General features: G+C 34.4%; 1 protein-coding gene across 3 annotated transcripts in view; it reads right to left on the reverse strand.

The window, feature by feature from the left end:
- The window catches only part of MPP7 (MAGUK p55 scaffold protein 7), an 89239-nt gene that overhangs the window by 11566 nt on the left and 64420 nt on the right, over positions 1–13253 (reverse strand). For all 3 annotated transcript variants that reach the window (XM_081346362.1, XM_081346363.1, XM_081346361.1), the window contains one exon: positions 2786–2956. In XM_081346362.1, the coding sequence (XP_081202488.1) occupies positions 2786–2956 (171 nt within the window). The remainder of the gene's footprint in view (positions 1–2785; positions 2957–13253) is intronic.

Here is a 13253-nt window from a genome sequence, read left to right on the forward strand (position 1 = left end):
TTTCTTCACTTGATTTATTATTTCCAAAATAAAATAAAATTTCTAGATATTTCTTAAAGCTAGCATATGTGATTTGTTACAAAAAGTCTACTTATCACACTTTTCACAGGGTTCTGTTGATATAGGTGTAAAAGCAACTCAACCATATTATTACTTACTGTGTAGAACCCACAATTTCTTGCTCACAGTGGTAGGTGCCTGAATTTGTGCACTAGAAAATGGGAATGCTCTTTTTACACACTGATTTTAAGTGCCCCCTTGGATATAAGTTTTATAAAAACAGCAGCACTAGGGTCATATTCTTCTGGTTTGCAATTTTTAAATGGAAAAATTCTACTAATGAAGCATTGGCCAGCAAAAATGTAATGCAACACATACTAGGAAAGTTGAAAATGTTGGATTTTGAATTAGATTAAGAAAACATCTTAAAGAAAAGTTATTAGTGTGAAAATACTAACTCTACTTCACTTTGTAATTGATTAGAATCCTGAAGAAGTCATGTTCTGGAGCACAAATACATAGCTCAGTTAATTAATAGTTTTAGCTATAAGGAGAATATGGCAATAGCAAGCACAAAAGGACACAGCCTCTACCTATACAGGCAACTAATAGTCTCCAATAATTATGACAGAGAAATTTACATAATTTTAAACCACAGTAAAGATTGACCTGGTATCTAGAGAAACTTCAAATTCATATATTTATATAACATAGTGCCTTAGTGTATGAATGTGTTGTTTATTATAAGGTACCATTCTTGAGCTTCAGAATTTATGCAAGATTAGAGTATTATTAGTGGCGCATAACGAAGTCCTAGCAGTTTACTCTTGACTCACAAAAAGGATAGGAACATGACATTCTAAAGCTCTAAGGAAAGAATAACTAATGATAGTTATAAAAGCTACTACAAAAGCTGTTCAATGCCATTTTTATTTTAGTTTTGGGGGGATTTGGGAATCCTACATAACATGGCCAAATGGCCCATTTAGAGAACAGTAACAAATTAAGACAGTAGAAGCAATTCCATATTGTAGCTTAAGTTACTAGATGTTCCTGAAACCATCTTGAAATTCCAGTCTGGACTGTAATGGGTTGATGCTCAGATTAAGGGGACCACAGGCCCTGAGTGATCACGCAATAGCTTTTTACCCTTCCCATCTATAGAATAAAGACAAGTTTGTCTTGACCATGTTTGAATGGGTCTTCCAGTGTCTGCCCTTTTCCTTTTAGGAATGTTTCCACTTCACTAAATGACATGCTTTTCCTTTGCTTTCCCAAAGGTTTGCATCCATAGACTCTTTTTCTTCAACATTATCACACTCTTTCTTTTCCATCCATCCATTTTATATCTTAGCCTATCTCATTTTTATATGACTCTAGCTATTTTTATATGACTCTAGCTTACAATACAACAAATGCACATCATTAATATATCACTGTTGCCCGATACAATAGTATTCCAGGCAAGGAGGGTGTTCTTTGCTTCTATGTTCCTACTGTGGGATTACATAAACGTCTAGGAAGGAAAGAACTGATGTTTCAGTTTTATGGAAGCAGATTCAATGAAGCTTTGTAGTTTTATTCCAATATGACAATGCTGCAACTTAAAAAGATTTGGGTAGGTGGGAAGCTTTACAGTCTTCAAAAACAAAGGGGAAATGATTTACGCAGCAGGATCAGAAATTGAAAGGAATTTGCCCACTGGGAAATAGGAGATGCAAGAAGAGGAAGTTGAAAAACATGGGAGAAAGTTCATTATAATGTAATCATTGCATCAACCACCAGATGATAATGAAAATGAGTAGTAGTAGTAGGTGGTGGTGGTGGTGGTGGAGAGATGATGGTTAACCAGTGAAGAACATGCAGAGTAACAGCTCAGGGTGAAATGGCTGCATGGGAATAGGAGCCACCAACCACATGAGATGGGAGCCAGGTGCTGTAGCTAATTGGAACTGAATAGAAAGAAGTGCTGTAGCCCATCTACCTGGAAGGGCTTGTAATAACATTTATGATGGGAAAAAAGCAATTCTGAAAATCTGGGCAGGGAATGTATTTGTGATCAGTTGAAAGATTGAATGACGATGTCATGTACTATTGTGTTCCAAGAAAAAAATGGGTGCGCTGGACTGCTGAAGGGGTTAACAGATATGCAGATCTGTTCTGGGAAGGGTGAAAATGACCAACAGTAAGTAAGCATATAGCAACAAGATGACTTGGGAAAGGAAAAGCAGAGAAATTCTTTAGGGGTTTTGAAACTATTGTCTTAGGGTAACAGAATTCAGAATTCTTAGGCAGAAATCCAGCACTTTCCTTTTGTATAAGCTATACATATAGACTCTAATGAAAAAGCTACATGTTGCTGAAAAGCTTGGAAACTTGAAAATGCTAATTTTCAAATGGTGAAATGCTTAATATAAAGCAGGACCTTAAATATTGGCAACTATAACCATGGAACATCCTTTCTGTGAAAATTCTAACATTCAAATGCCTCTTAAAGCCTTAAGAACAGAACAAGCAGTTATCTTGACTTGTTAATCTACTGCATTATTTGATTATATTATTAATTTTTTTCAAAAGCAGGAAATTATAACAGATGAATCAAGGTTGAAATTTACGACATTTCTGACCTCCATATGTAACAGTTTTGGTCAAGATTTGAATTTTTTGTAAATTTAAAAACACAAAACAGGCATGGTAATGAAAAACAACTGTAATAATACTAAAAGCAATGCAGCTCAAGTTCCATCATTTGACTTAACCTCTTAACTTAGGAGTTAAAACTTACCAACTAAGACAACAAGTCTATATTTTTCATTAGGCTGCCGCCTATATTTTGCTACTTCTTCATAGGTAGGGACATCTGCTGTGTCGTACTGATCACTCTTCTTGCATTCATACATTGTCTTGTTTGTTTTTTTATCCTTTCTGCTTAGGCGAAAACTTCTCCTAAAGCCAGCTGTGGTTACATTTTTTAAAAAGCAAATATAAATGTTATTAGCCAATAAACTATAACAAATGTTCTTCCAAGCAAAATACTTACTACTTTTGCTATCAATATTTTCACCATTATTTTTATATATAAGTATATACAGATTATAGTACAAAATGCTTCTATTCCTCCAAATATCATACATTATTTTTCTCATATAGTCATACATTAGGACACTGAAATAAATGTTTTTTTTTTAAAAAAATCTGTTGACAAGATAATTCTTTAAAGACACTGAAGTTCATTTGGATTACTCAGTTATTTTTTTCTTGAGGCTCTTATTCTATAAATATTATTGATTTAAAAAAGAGACATTGTCTAAATTTTGTTCAGTTTCACATAAGAGGCATATCTCCACTCAAACCAAGAACATACTTTGTCTTTCAAATCTGCACTATTTGCTTAAAAACTCTCCACCCTCACTAAGATACTCAGAAGTGTACTAAGTAACTATAGAATGCATACAATAGGTTGATCATCTCTCTCTCTCTATATATATATATGCCTACTAGATCCAGCAAAATTCATATAGTTGATATCCATCCTGGTTCAAAGTGACATACGGTATATTTATAGACAGGGATTAATAATGTCATAGTCTAGTTCCATTAGAAATAATGCAATCTTTTCAGTCACAATAAGCAAGTTTTTAACAACAAAATCATAATGTATTCATTAAAATGACATAAAGAACAATTAAGGAAATTACCATGTAATATAGTTTTGAAATTAAAAGGAGTAAAAAGTTAGAATAGTCAATATAAATAATGTACAAAAACATTTTGGGGGATATTTCCCTTTTTTCCATATACAATTCAATATGTTGAACACACGTAATACTCCTTCCTTCTCCTATTTTCCCTACAATAACTGTTTGGTGCAATGAGTTGGGCTGTGTGTATGAATGATCCAATTTTTTTCTGAACTGTACAACTGGAGATCACATGACCATAGGATGCTATGACTGTCCTAAACCACCATTGGTTGCAAAGTGACCAACTCTTGATCATGTGGGTATGGAGACACTGACAGTAGTAAATGCGAAGACTAGTCGTAAAATTATTTTTTCAGTGTTGCTCTAACTTTGAATGGTTGCTAAAGAAGCAAGTAATCAAGCAAGGTCTACCTGTATATTCCTTTAAAAGTAGAAGTCTGCAAACTTCAGATATACAGATCATTTACTCTCCAACTGGGATTCATTGTTATTTCATATGATGATAATTATATCTGATAAGGAATCACGTGGCATAGATATTGCTGAGCGGATTACACCAGGAGGTGGTTTAGATACTGTCAACACGTTGTTATCAGAAGCATTATGAACCCAAGGAAATCCTAAATGAGATGAAATTTTGTAAAGATGGAACAGTATTGTAGTGCTAAGTATCAATTGTATTTTGAACGGGTGCTTCTCTGGGTGACCAATAATGACATTGCTGAGAGAAATCCTAGAAGTCATTTAAATTTTGATGGTTTCAATATTATGAGCTTCATGAGATATTGGGGTAAGAGGGGCTTGAGTAAAGTTTAGAATAATAAAGAACTGGAAGTTCTTATCCTAATTGACTGTTTCACAGGCTGCCTTTCTAAGGAAACGTGAATCCATGATGGTGGCATGAAATTTTGGCCTAAATTCTAAGGCAGTGATCCACAAAGCTGAAATAGAAATAGAAACTATTTGTCAAGAGGAAAAGCTGCAGCATTTTTAAAAAGTAGCTCAAAAGCAAGTAGTTCCAAAAGAAACCTGGGAAAGGACAAAACGCTGAAAAGAAATCTAGAAGAAAAAGGAAATGAGAGGGGGGGAAAATCTGTAGTAGGCAACACTGTTCAGTGTTGAACAGTGTTGTGGAAAAAACTAGTTTTTGACAGTTGGGCTGAATTTAGGGAGTTAGTGAATGAAGCTCTTGCGTTTTCATCTTAGATGAAGGATGTTAAGGACTAGCTGTTGTAGAACTGATCTGCACAGGTGCAACTTTCAAGGTGATATGTGGAGTTTACAAGGAGTATGAATGATTTAACTCTAGTGAAAATGCAAATAACCTTATGGCTTTTAGAAATAGAGATGGCCTTCGTTGAATAACACTTGTTCAGTGACCATTTCAACTTACTATGGCACTAAGTGAGTGGTATTCATGACTTATTTATGTAAGTTGCAGCATCCCCATGATCACATACTTGGCATTTACAACTTTCTTTGTCAACTTCCTACAAGCAAAGTTGATGGAGAAACGGGCGGGAGGTTGGAAATGGCACTCACATGATGTCCTCACTTAAAGATCCAGAGTGATTTGATTAATGACAGCACCCAGAAATCCTGGAATTTCCAAGTTAAGCAGAGTGGTAATGTGACATCAGACTTTATGACCATCTTGCTTAACGGGAGAAATTTCAGTCCCAATTACAATTGTGACATGAAGACTACCTGTATGTAGGCCTCACTTTGGAGAAATTCAAATAAAATAATTTCCTATTTGATCAGCCATGAGAAAATGCCTGCAGTTTAATAAATCATAGCAGCAATATAAAGTAGTAACCACAGATACAGCGAGGCCCTTACAACATTTTAGTATTTATTTGTGCATTTCTTTCTTTGCTTGACTTGTATTCACTGAAATCACAAAGATTTTTAGACATTTATGTACTTGATTGTTGTAGGCATGCTTCATATTTCATCAATAAAACACCTGCACAATCTATTTTTGCCAAAACAATGCAGTATAAGTTCAATTCACAAAGTATTTATTAGTGAAAATTTAAGCTGATGGAAATGTACAAATAAAATCTGGTAAAGATGTCAGGCTTATTATTAACATGGGGAAGATATGTGTATGTGTGTGTGGGGGGGGAAACCAATCTATTATTCTATATAAATAGAGTGAACATCACTCTTCAGAGAAACTAATATCATTAAGGATCAGTGAACATAGTCAAATATTCCCCCTACTCAACTGTTTTCTAAGAATAATACTTCTCTTTTATACACAGAAACAAATTATTAGTCTATCGTTCACTTACAGAGATCACGGAAATAAAAAAAAATGAAAGAACTTCAATTGGGGGAAGCACAGAAAGTCAAAACTGTTTTATATACTGTAATGCTAGAGTCTAAGAAAGAAAGAAAAAATATATTTCATTTTGTTTTAAAACTGAAATAAAAATACTGCATGTATTTAGATAGGGCTGGTTAGACATTTCAAAAATATGAAACATAAACTGAAATCAATATAATTGGGGTGGGAGGATGGACAACATCTAGAAGATCACATACGTATAAGCAATGGTTTTCCCTGTGACACTATGAGAGCAAACTTGAACAAGGAAGAAGCCGGAGAGGAAGACCATGGATACCAAGTCCGTAAGGTTGAGAAAAGAAAGAGAAGAGGATGACCAAGGAGCAAGGTGGATGGAACCTACTATAGTGGTAAAGAGCACACCAGCAGTAAATCTGAAGGGCCAGGTTGGGAACAGATTATCCTAATTTTTTTTTTATCTCTGTGGTTTCTAAGAGTAGACTCTGTCTTGATAGCATGTGATCAATCAATCCAACAGAGGAAATAAATTTCAAAACCACCAAAATGGTAAGTAACTTAAGTAGCATTTCTCCATAGTGCCTTAGGTACGATGCTACTTCATGATATACTGTAATTCCTGAGACATTGTTGAGGGGGGAAACAAGGGTACTCTTGCCAACCCCATCCAAATTTCAACAGCAAAGCAATTTTACTTAAAGAACAAAAAAAGAACATGGCTACAATTTGATCCAATAAGTCTCTGTCCCAGCATGAAAATTCTTCTCTTTTTCATTTGGCCTCAACTTTCCAGAAAGTACAGCTATTGCTGCAAGTTTAGGCTCGTTGCCAGTTCTAAAGTGCATAGCTGAGGAAAAGCAAACTCTTCCCTAAAGGCTTTGTCCCACATAATGTCAATGAAAGACCCTGAAAAGTCAGCTCCTATATGCAGAAACCTCATCCTTGGCCCTCGTTTCTCCTGCAGCCTAGAGCACAACAGGTTTTACAGAATGTTTATGTCTGCTTTTCAACTAACATTTCACAGCCAATACATCCAAAGAGGTTTTTAAAAAATGTTTTATGAATAATTCAGACACTAGGAACAGATATGGAGCAAGACTAAACATTTTCCAGCTTCAGAAAGGATGCCATTTAGGTTTGCAGCTTAGATCTCAAGAAGCCTTTGAAGTGTGCATAAATGCACACACTCACCGACACACACACACACCCATGAGCATAGAAACCCAAAATAATATATCACCAACAGCAGTTTGCATGCTTGACATTTTGGCCTTCCATGACAAACAATGTACCCAAACACACCAAAGCAATATACTAAACGTGCTCAGCTCTTACTAAATTGCAAAGTTTATTATGGGAGAGCTGCTAAATTTAAACATTTGAATCCCACACAGAAATAAATATATAAATAAACTTGCTTTCAAATTTGAGAATAAACAAAAATCACTCAAATTTAAAAACTATCTTCTAAGATTTCATGCTAAGAATGTTAAGTTTCATGACGATAAAAGAAATCTGTGTTCCTCATTACAGTATGTGTGCAATAATGTACTTTATTTTTTGCTTTATATTTGGTTTGAAGGCTGATCTACTAACAAACTATAGGACACAAGTTTTATTCTTTATAATTTTTACTTATAAAAATATTATCCTAATTGAGGCAATGATGCATCAATCACCGTTTTAAAAAATGCACAAAAATGTAACATGTATGCAAATATTCATAAATAACAGCTTTATACACAAATATACACACATAGTATTAAATAAGTGAAAAATCATTTTTTTGAATATTGAGAGTCTAATAATAAAAAAAATGTGAGTTAACATTATAGGTATCTCAGCTTGCAAGAAAATATGTATTATATGGGAGAAAAAACAATCTCTAACACCTAACTCTGACTATATGGCCACTGGCACATATCTATTAAATGAATGAATTCACATGGAAACAAACCTGCCCACCTTTCTCTTATGAAAATTTTCATATTGAAGGGTTTTCCCCCCTCCTAATAGACCAGTGGTTCCCAACGTTTTCTATACCCCGTATCCCTTAGAACGCTTCTGATATATTCTTGCACCCCTTACAAAAGTTCAAAATAACGGCAATGAATTATGCATATATTATGCACCCCCTGGAATACTGTCTCGCACCCCCTGTTGGGAACCCCTGAAATAGAAGAACGACTCTTCCATATATGGGAATTACTATCCAATAGAACCTTAACATCAGATACACTGAAGAAGCAGTCATTTTTTCTCTATTTTGCAGTGTCCTACAAAATAATCCATTCAGCCAAACACTATCCTAGATTATCATTATGCCCTCTAAAATAGACTCTTCAGCTTGTAAACACTATAAAAAGGAAGAGAACAAAACATTCCTTTTTTTTCCTTACTGGCAAATGTGGAATATTTTTTCCACTGTAGTCTGACAGTCAATCAGTCAGTCAATATTGCTTAACATGTTCTACTTGTCAAGCCAACAGTGTTGTAGTCAATGAAGTATGGCTAAATATAATGAATTGGTATATGGACTAGTCACTGTGTACAACACTCCTATTGGATCATTAAGATAGGATGCAAACAAATATCAACACAGTTATTCGAATACATTACTTTTGAAACAGTTTGATTTACAGTGATAAACAGCTGAACAAGTGCATAGACCTCTACATCTTCAAACAATTACAGGGACCAGGGAAGCCCACAAGCACATGTAACCCTGGACAGATAACATTGTGGCCCCATAAGACTGTAAACTTTCAATATTACTATTTGATTTTTAGTGATGTTTCTATTCATTAACTATATATTTTTATATGCTACCCAAGACAATTCCTCTTCATGCAATGTGGCCTAGGCAAGTCAATACGTTGGATACCCATGATTATAGGTTTTTTTGACTAAAAACCACAGTTTAACTGTTTATCACAATCTGCTTTTGTCACATCTGATCAAATGGGATCCTGTATTTTGCCTAAAACAGATATAACACATAATAAACATACAGCAATTAAAATGAAACAAGGTGCAGAAATGACCAAAAAGGACAGCACTTTCTTCAGTATATTCTCCAGATCATTTTTTACCCCATCTGGAAAGTTATTTCAAAAAGAAAAAGGGTGGGAGAATCATGGACTTTCTGTCATCTCACAAGTAAGAGACTCACCCAATATATTATTATCAGATGTTTGACTGCATCTTGCATCATTGACAAAATACAGAGACAGGCATAAAGCTGTGGCATCTTATGGAATCTACTTGAGATTTTAATACATTATTTGGAAAAAATGAAGTATACTTTGGGATGCACATTTTCAGTTCCTTAGGCATTTATATATAACTCACTCGTTAATTGTATGATGCATTTAACCATGAGTATGCCTGGCATATAAAACAAAGTAAGCTTTGTTTTGTCAATTCACTGAGGATGATACTTGATGAAATAGGTGGGCAACAATGACAAAAAAGTCCCATTGTATTGTACAGTCTTCATATATTGGTGCTACTAATATGCAGGCTAATTCTCTATACATTTTTTGTTACATCCGTGGTTCTCAATTCTTTCTTCACCACAGATGCCCTTTAAATAACTTTTGGGGCCATGGACCATGGCCATGGATCCCGAAGACTTAACTCAAGATTTAAATTGTAACATTTCTTCATGACTTAGTGGACCCCCTGTGACATCGGGGTCCCCCAGGGTCCATTGATTTTAAAAACTTATGTCTTTTGTGCTTTTAATTATTCTTATATTGTGTCCAAGTGTAACCTCTTCCTAGTATATGTATAAAAACAATCACAGTATTGATCATAATGTGGAAGGAATTGCCAATGATAGTATTTCCTGAAACAGGAGGTTAAGGATGAGTCAGTCCAACACTAACTTCAAATTTAATTGAAATGCTGTAATATATACTTCTAAAAAATTAAGTCACTTACTTCACAAATTAAAGATACTATTTCAATAATTTCCCTATTTTTAAATGAATAAAATAGATTATTTTTAATAGATTGATCCTTTGTGTCCAATCCAGTGAGCCATTTTTTTTATTCTAACCATTTCACAACATGCAGTAATGCCAATTTGTTACCTGCAAATTTGTAGCTCATCCAGGAAAAAACTGAGAAAGAAAAGAGTCTTATGTAAGCAACGGCTCACCTATAAGGGCTCCATTGTTGTGACCAGCACATTCAACTTCCTCTGGATGAAGTGTAAAAGCATACAGAACAAAAGCCAAGAAATAAAGCAGAATAGTTAGATGCCCAGCCATAAATGCAAAAGAAGAGATACTTTAGAATGACAACTGTATAAAGCTTAGCATGGAAAGCCTTCAATAAATCAGTTTAAAAATAAAGCATCGTATTTTCTATAGTATTTTTCTACACACAGCAACATGCATACTCCATGTCTTTACTGCCTTTTCATGATAGAAATTAAAGGTGTTCTATTTAGCTTTAGTGGAAGATAAAAATGCAGTAGCTGAAGCAAAGATGAAATTATTTACAAAGAATATCAAAGAGGTTTTATGTTTGGCTCAATGGATCAGACATAAAGGGTTTCTGATGAACATATGGCACATTTGCTCAATTCAAAATATTTTCACACTTTTCATAATATGCCAGAGGTCTCTTGACAAAGCAGGTTATAGTCGTTTTTAGTTATATTAAACAGTTGATTTGGTGAATTAATGACTGCCATTGTTATGTATTCTGCAAATGACAGCAGCCCAGCAGCTTAAAAAGAAGGAAAAGGACCCCTGTAAATTGAGAAAATAGGTTCTAAAATTATGTCGCTGAAATCTGCAATGGAAAACAACTTTTTTAAAAAATGAATTCTTTTAGAATCATGCAACAGCATTGACTCTATCTTTAGGCCAACTGAAATGTTTTGAATGATAGCACCTGTTTATTATCTTATTTTGTTTTAGTAACATTCAAATAAATTACCAGAAATTTAGCCAAAGCCTACAAATTCAATCCATATAACAAAACATATTTCTGCAGGAGAATTTTTCTTTCCAGAGTATCTTAGGTGGGAAGAGAAGTATGTAGGGAATAATAAATAGAAAAGGCACATCTGGCAATGAGTAATACCCAAGGAGCCCCATGCCTTACCCCAGTTATCATCATGCATGTATGTTACCTCGCACAGGACCAACTTGCTTACAGCCTTCACAGCACATGATAACTCACTTTGGAACTCTATTGAAATAGCTAAATTACTAGTCTTTATCACTAAATGTGCTGTTATAAGCCACATTTAATTTTCTAATTGTTTCTAAATTAGAGATGCCTTAATTAATCTAGCTTTCAGACCATCTCTACCACCAAGCAGGGAAACTTACATGTGTACCTTCAATTTTCTCTGAAAAGCAAAAAAGGGGAAAAACAGGAGGCAAGATTACAGACTGAGAACGCAGTAAGATTAAAAACTTTAAAACTCAGAAAACACCTACCACACTCAACTGTCTCCTCAGCTTAGAAGAGCCAAAAAACAAACAAGTAGACACGATTTATTTAAAATAATATATTCAGCAAATAATAATAAAACTAGGAAAGAAAATGTATAATCGCATAGCATTGTGAATGCATTAAGAACATAATTTTAAGTAGTTTTCATTGGGAAGTAGTTTCCCAAAGTTTGCTCTTTTAATTGATGCAACATCTGTTGTGGAACAGCCAGTACCAGAGAAATACTTAGCCCCTGCTAAATTTGCCAAAATCTGTTTTCTCTCATTAACAAAGCATTCAGCTGAGACAGTAGGGAAAAAAAGGGTAGTTAATTTTTTTTTGTCGGAAATAGTCATTTGTTTAGTTTAACTATGATGCTGAACTACCAGGAGCATTACACCGGTATTATGGCTCCTTCAATCACATAATTGTGTGATCAGTTCATTACCTAACTGCTTCAATTCAAATAACATGTTCAAACTTCTCAAGGCCAGGGCTGTACAAAGAATTCCTAACAGGGACTTGAGCCATACAGTTATATAACTAATTTGGTACCTGTTTTTCTGTAAGATGTTCATTATAACTATTTTGCTATAATGGTAAACATGAAAAATCTCAATTCAGTAACAGGAGGAAAATATTGTTTTTGAGATAACAGTGTATTTTACAATAGTGGTAAATATCTATAGTTGGGGTGTAGGATGAGGTGAAGGTTCTTTCTCTGAGCTGGTGGCTTCATCCACACAGTGTATTTTGCTAACTGACAAGACAGAAATGTTGATGAAAAGTGAGATGACTTTTACTAAGAAAAATGAATTAGCAGTCTCTAAAGATTAATAGTTTTGCTATCAATTATGCCAGCATATAAATTTGGTTCTACTCATTCAGATTTAATAAAATGCGTAAATACCTCTTCTTTGAATACCACCTTTTGAATTTAACATATGCTCATGAAGGTCTGGCAAACCGTGTGTTGTTTTTATTTCTTTAAAGAGCACATGAAATCTAAAATTGTGCTGAATGACTGTAAGAACTACAGATCTAAGTCCTCAGGAGAAACCATCAAATGGATAACGTGCAACTGAGATACCTCATATTTACATATATGAATCTAGGTACTAGGTGCTACTACATGAAACATAGAGTTAGTCATTTACCACTGGCTCCATGATGTTTGACAAGTCTATTTTCTGCCTGATTGTACCTTCCAGAAATTTGTGATTAATCAATTCCTGGGCTTAGTTACTTTTCAGACCTTGTCTGAAAAACACTATTTATTTCTTCAAATCCAGAATTTCAATGAAACATTAGTAACAGTGGGAAAAATGCTAGAGGTTTGACTGTCATTATGATTCTTTCCTGCATAACACATATAGGGGTCCTTGGTGTTCTCTGAACTTGGTTGTTTTCTTGTAGACCGTTCATTATCCAAACAAGATAACATCATCAGTCCCGTTGATAATAAGACATACATTAATGGAAATTTGAACTCCTCATGGAAGTTTTTATTTTCTTATTTCTAATTCTGATAGCATGAGGAATAGAAAATTAAGTATCTCCTGATCTTAAAATGTTTATTTATTTATAGAATTTGTTTTTAGGCATGGCTTGCTTAGCTTTTATCAAATTACCCATCTCTTATGTTTTCCACCTCTTATTTTCTTATATCCTATCATCCTTGGATGCTGGCAGAATGAAAATTGGTGAAGCATTGAGCATGGTGCCGAGATAGACATTAAATGTTTTTCACAATATAGAACAGAAACTTCAAGAAAACG

Source organism: Vipera berus, assembly GCF_964194415.1.
Source record: "Vipera berus genome assembly, chromosome: Z".
NCBI classification, from domain to species: Eukaryota; Metazoa; Chordata; class Lepidosauria; order Squamata; family Viperidae; genus Vipera; species Vipera berus.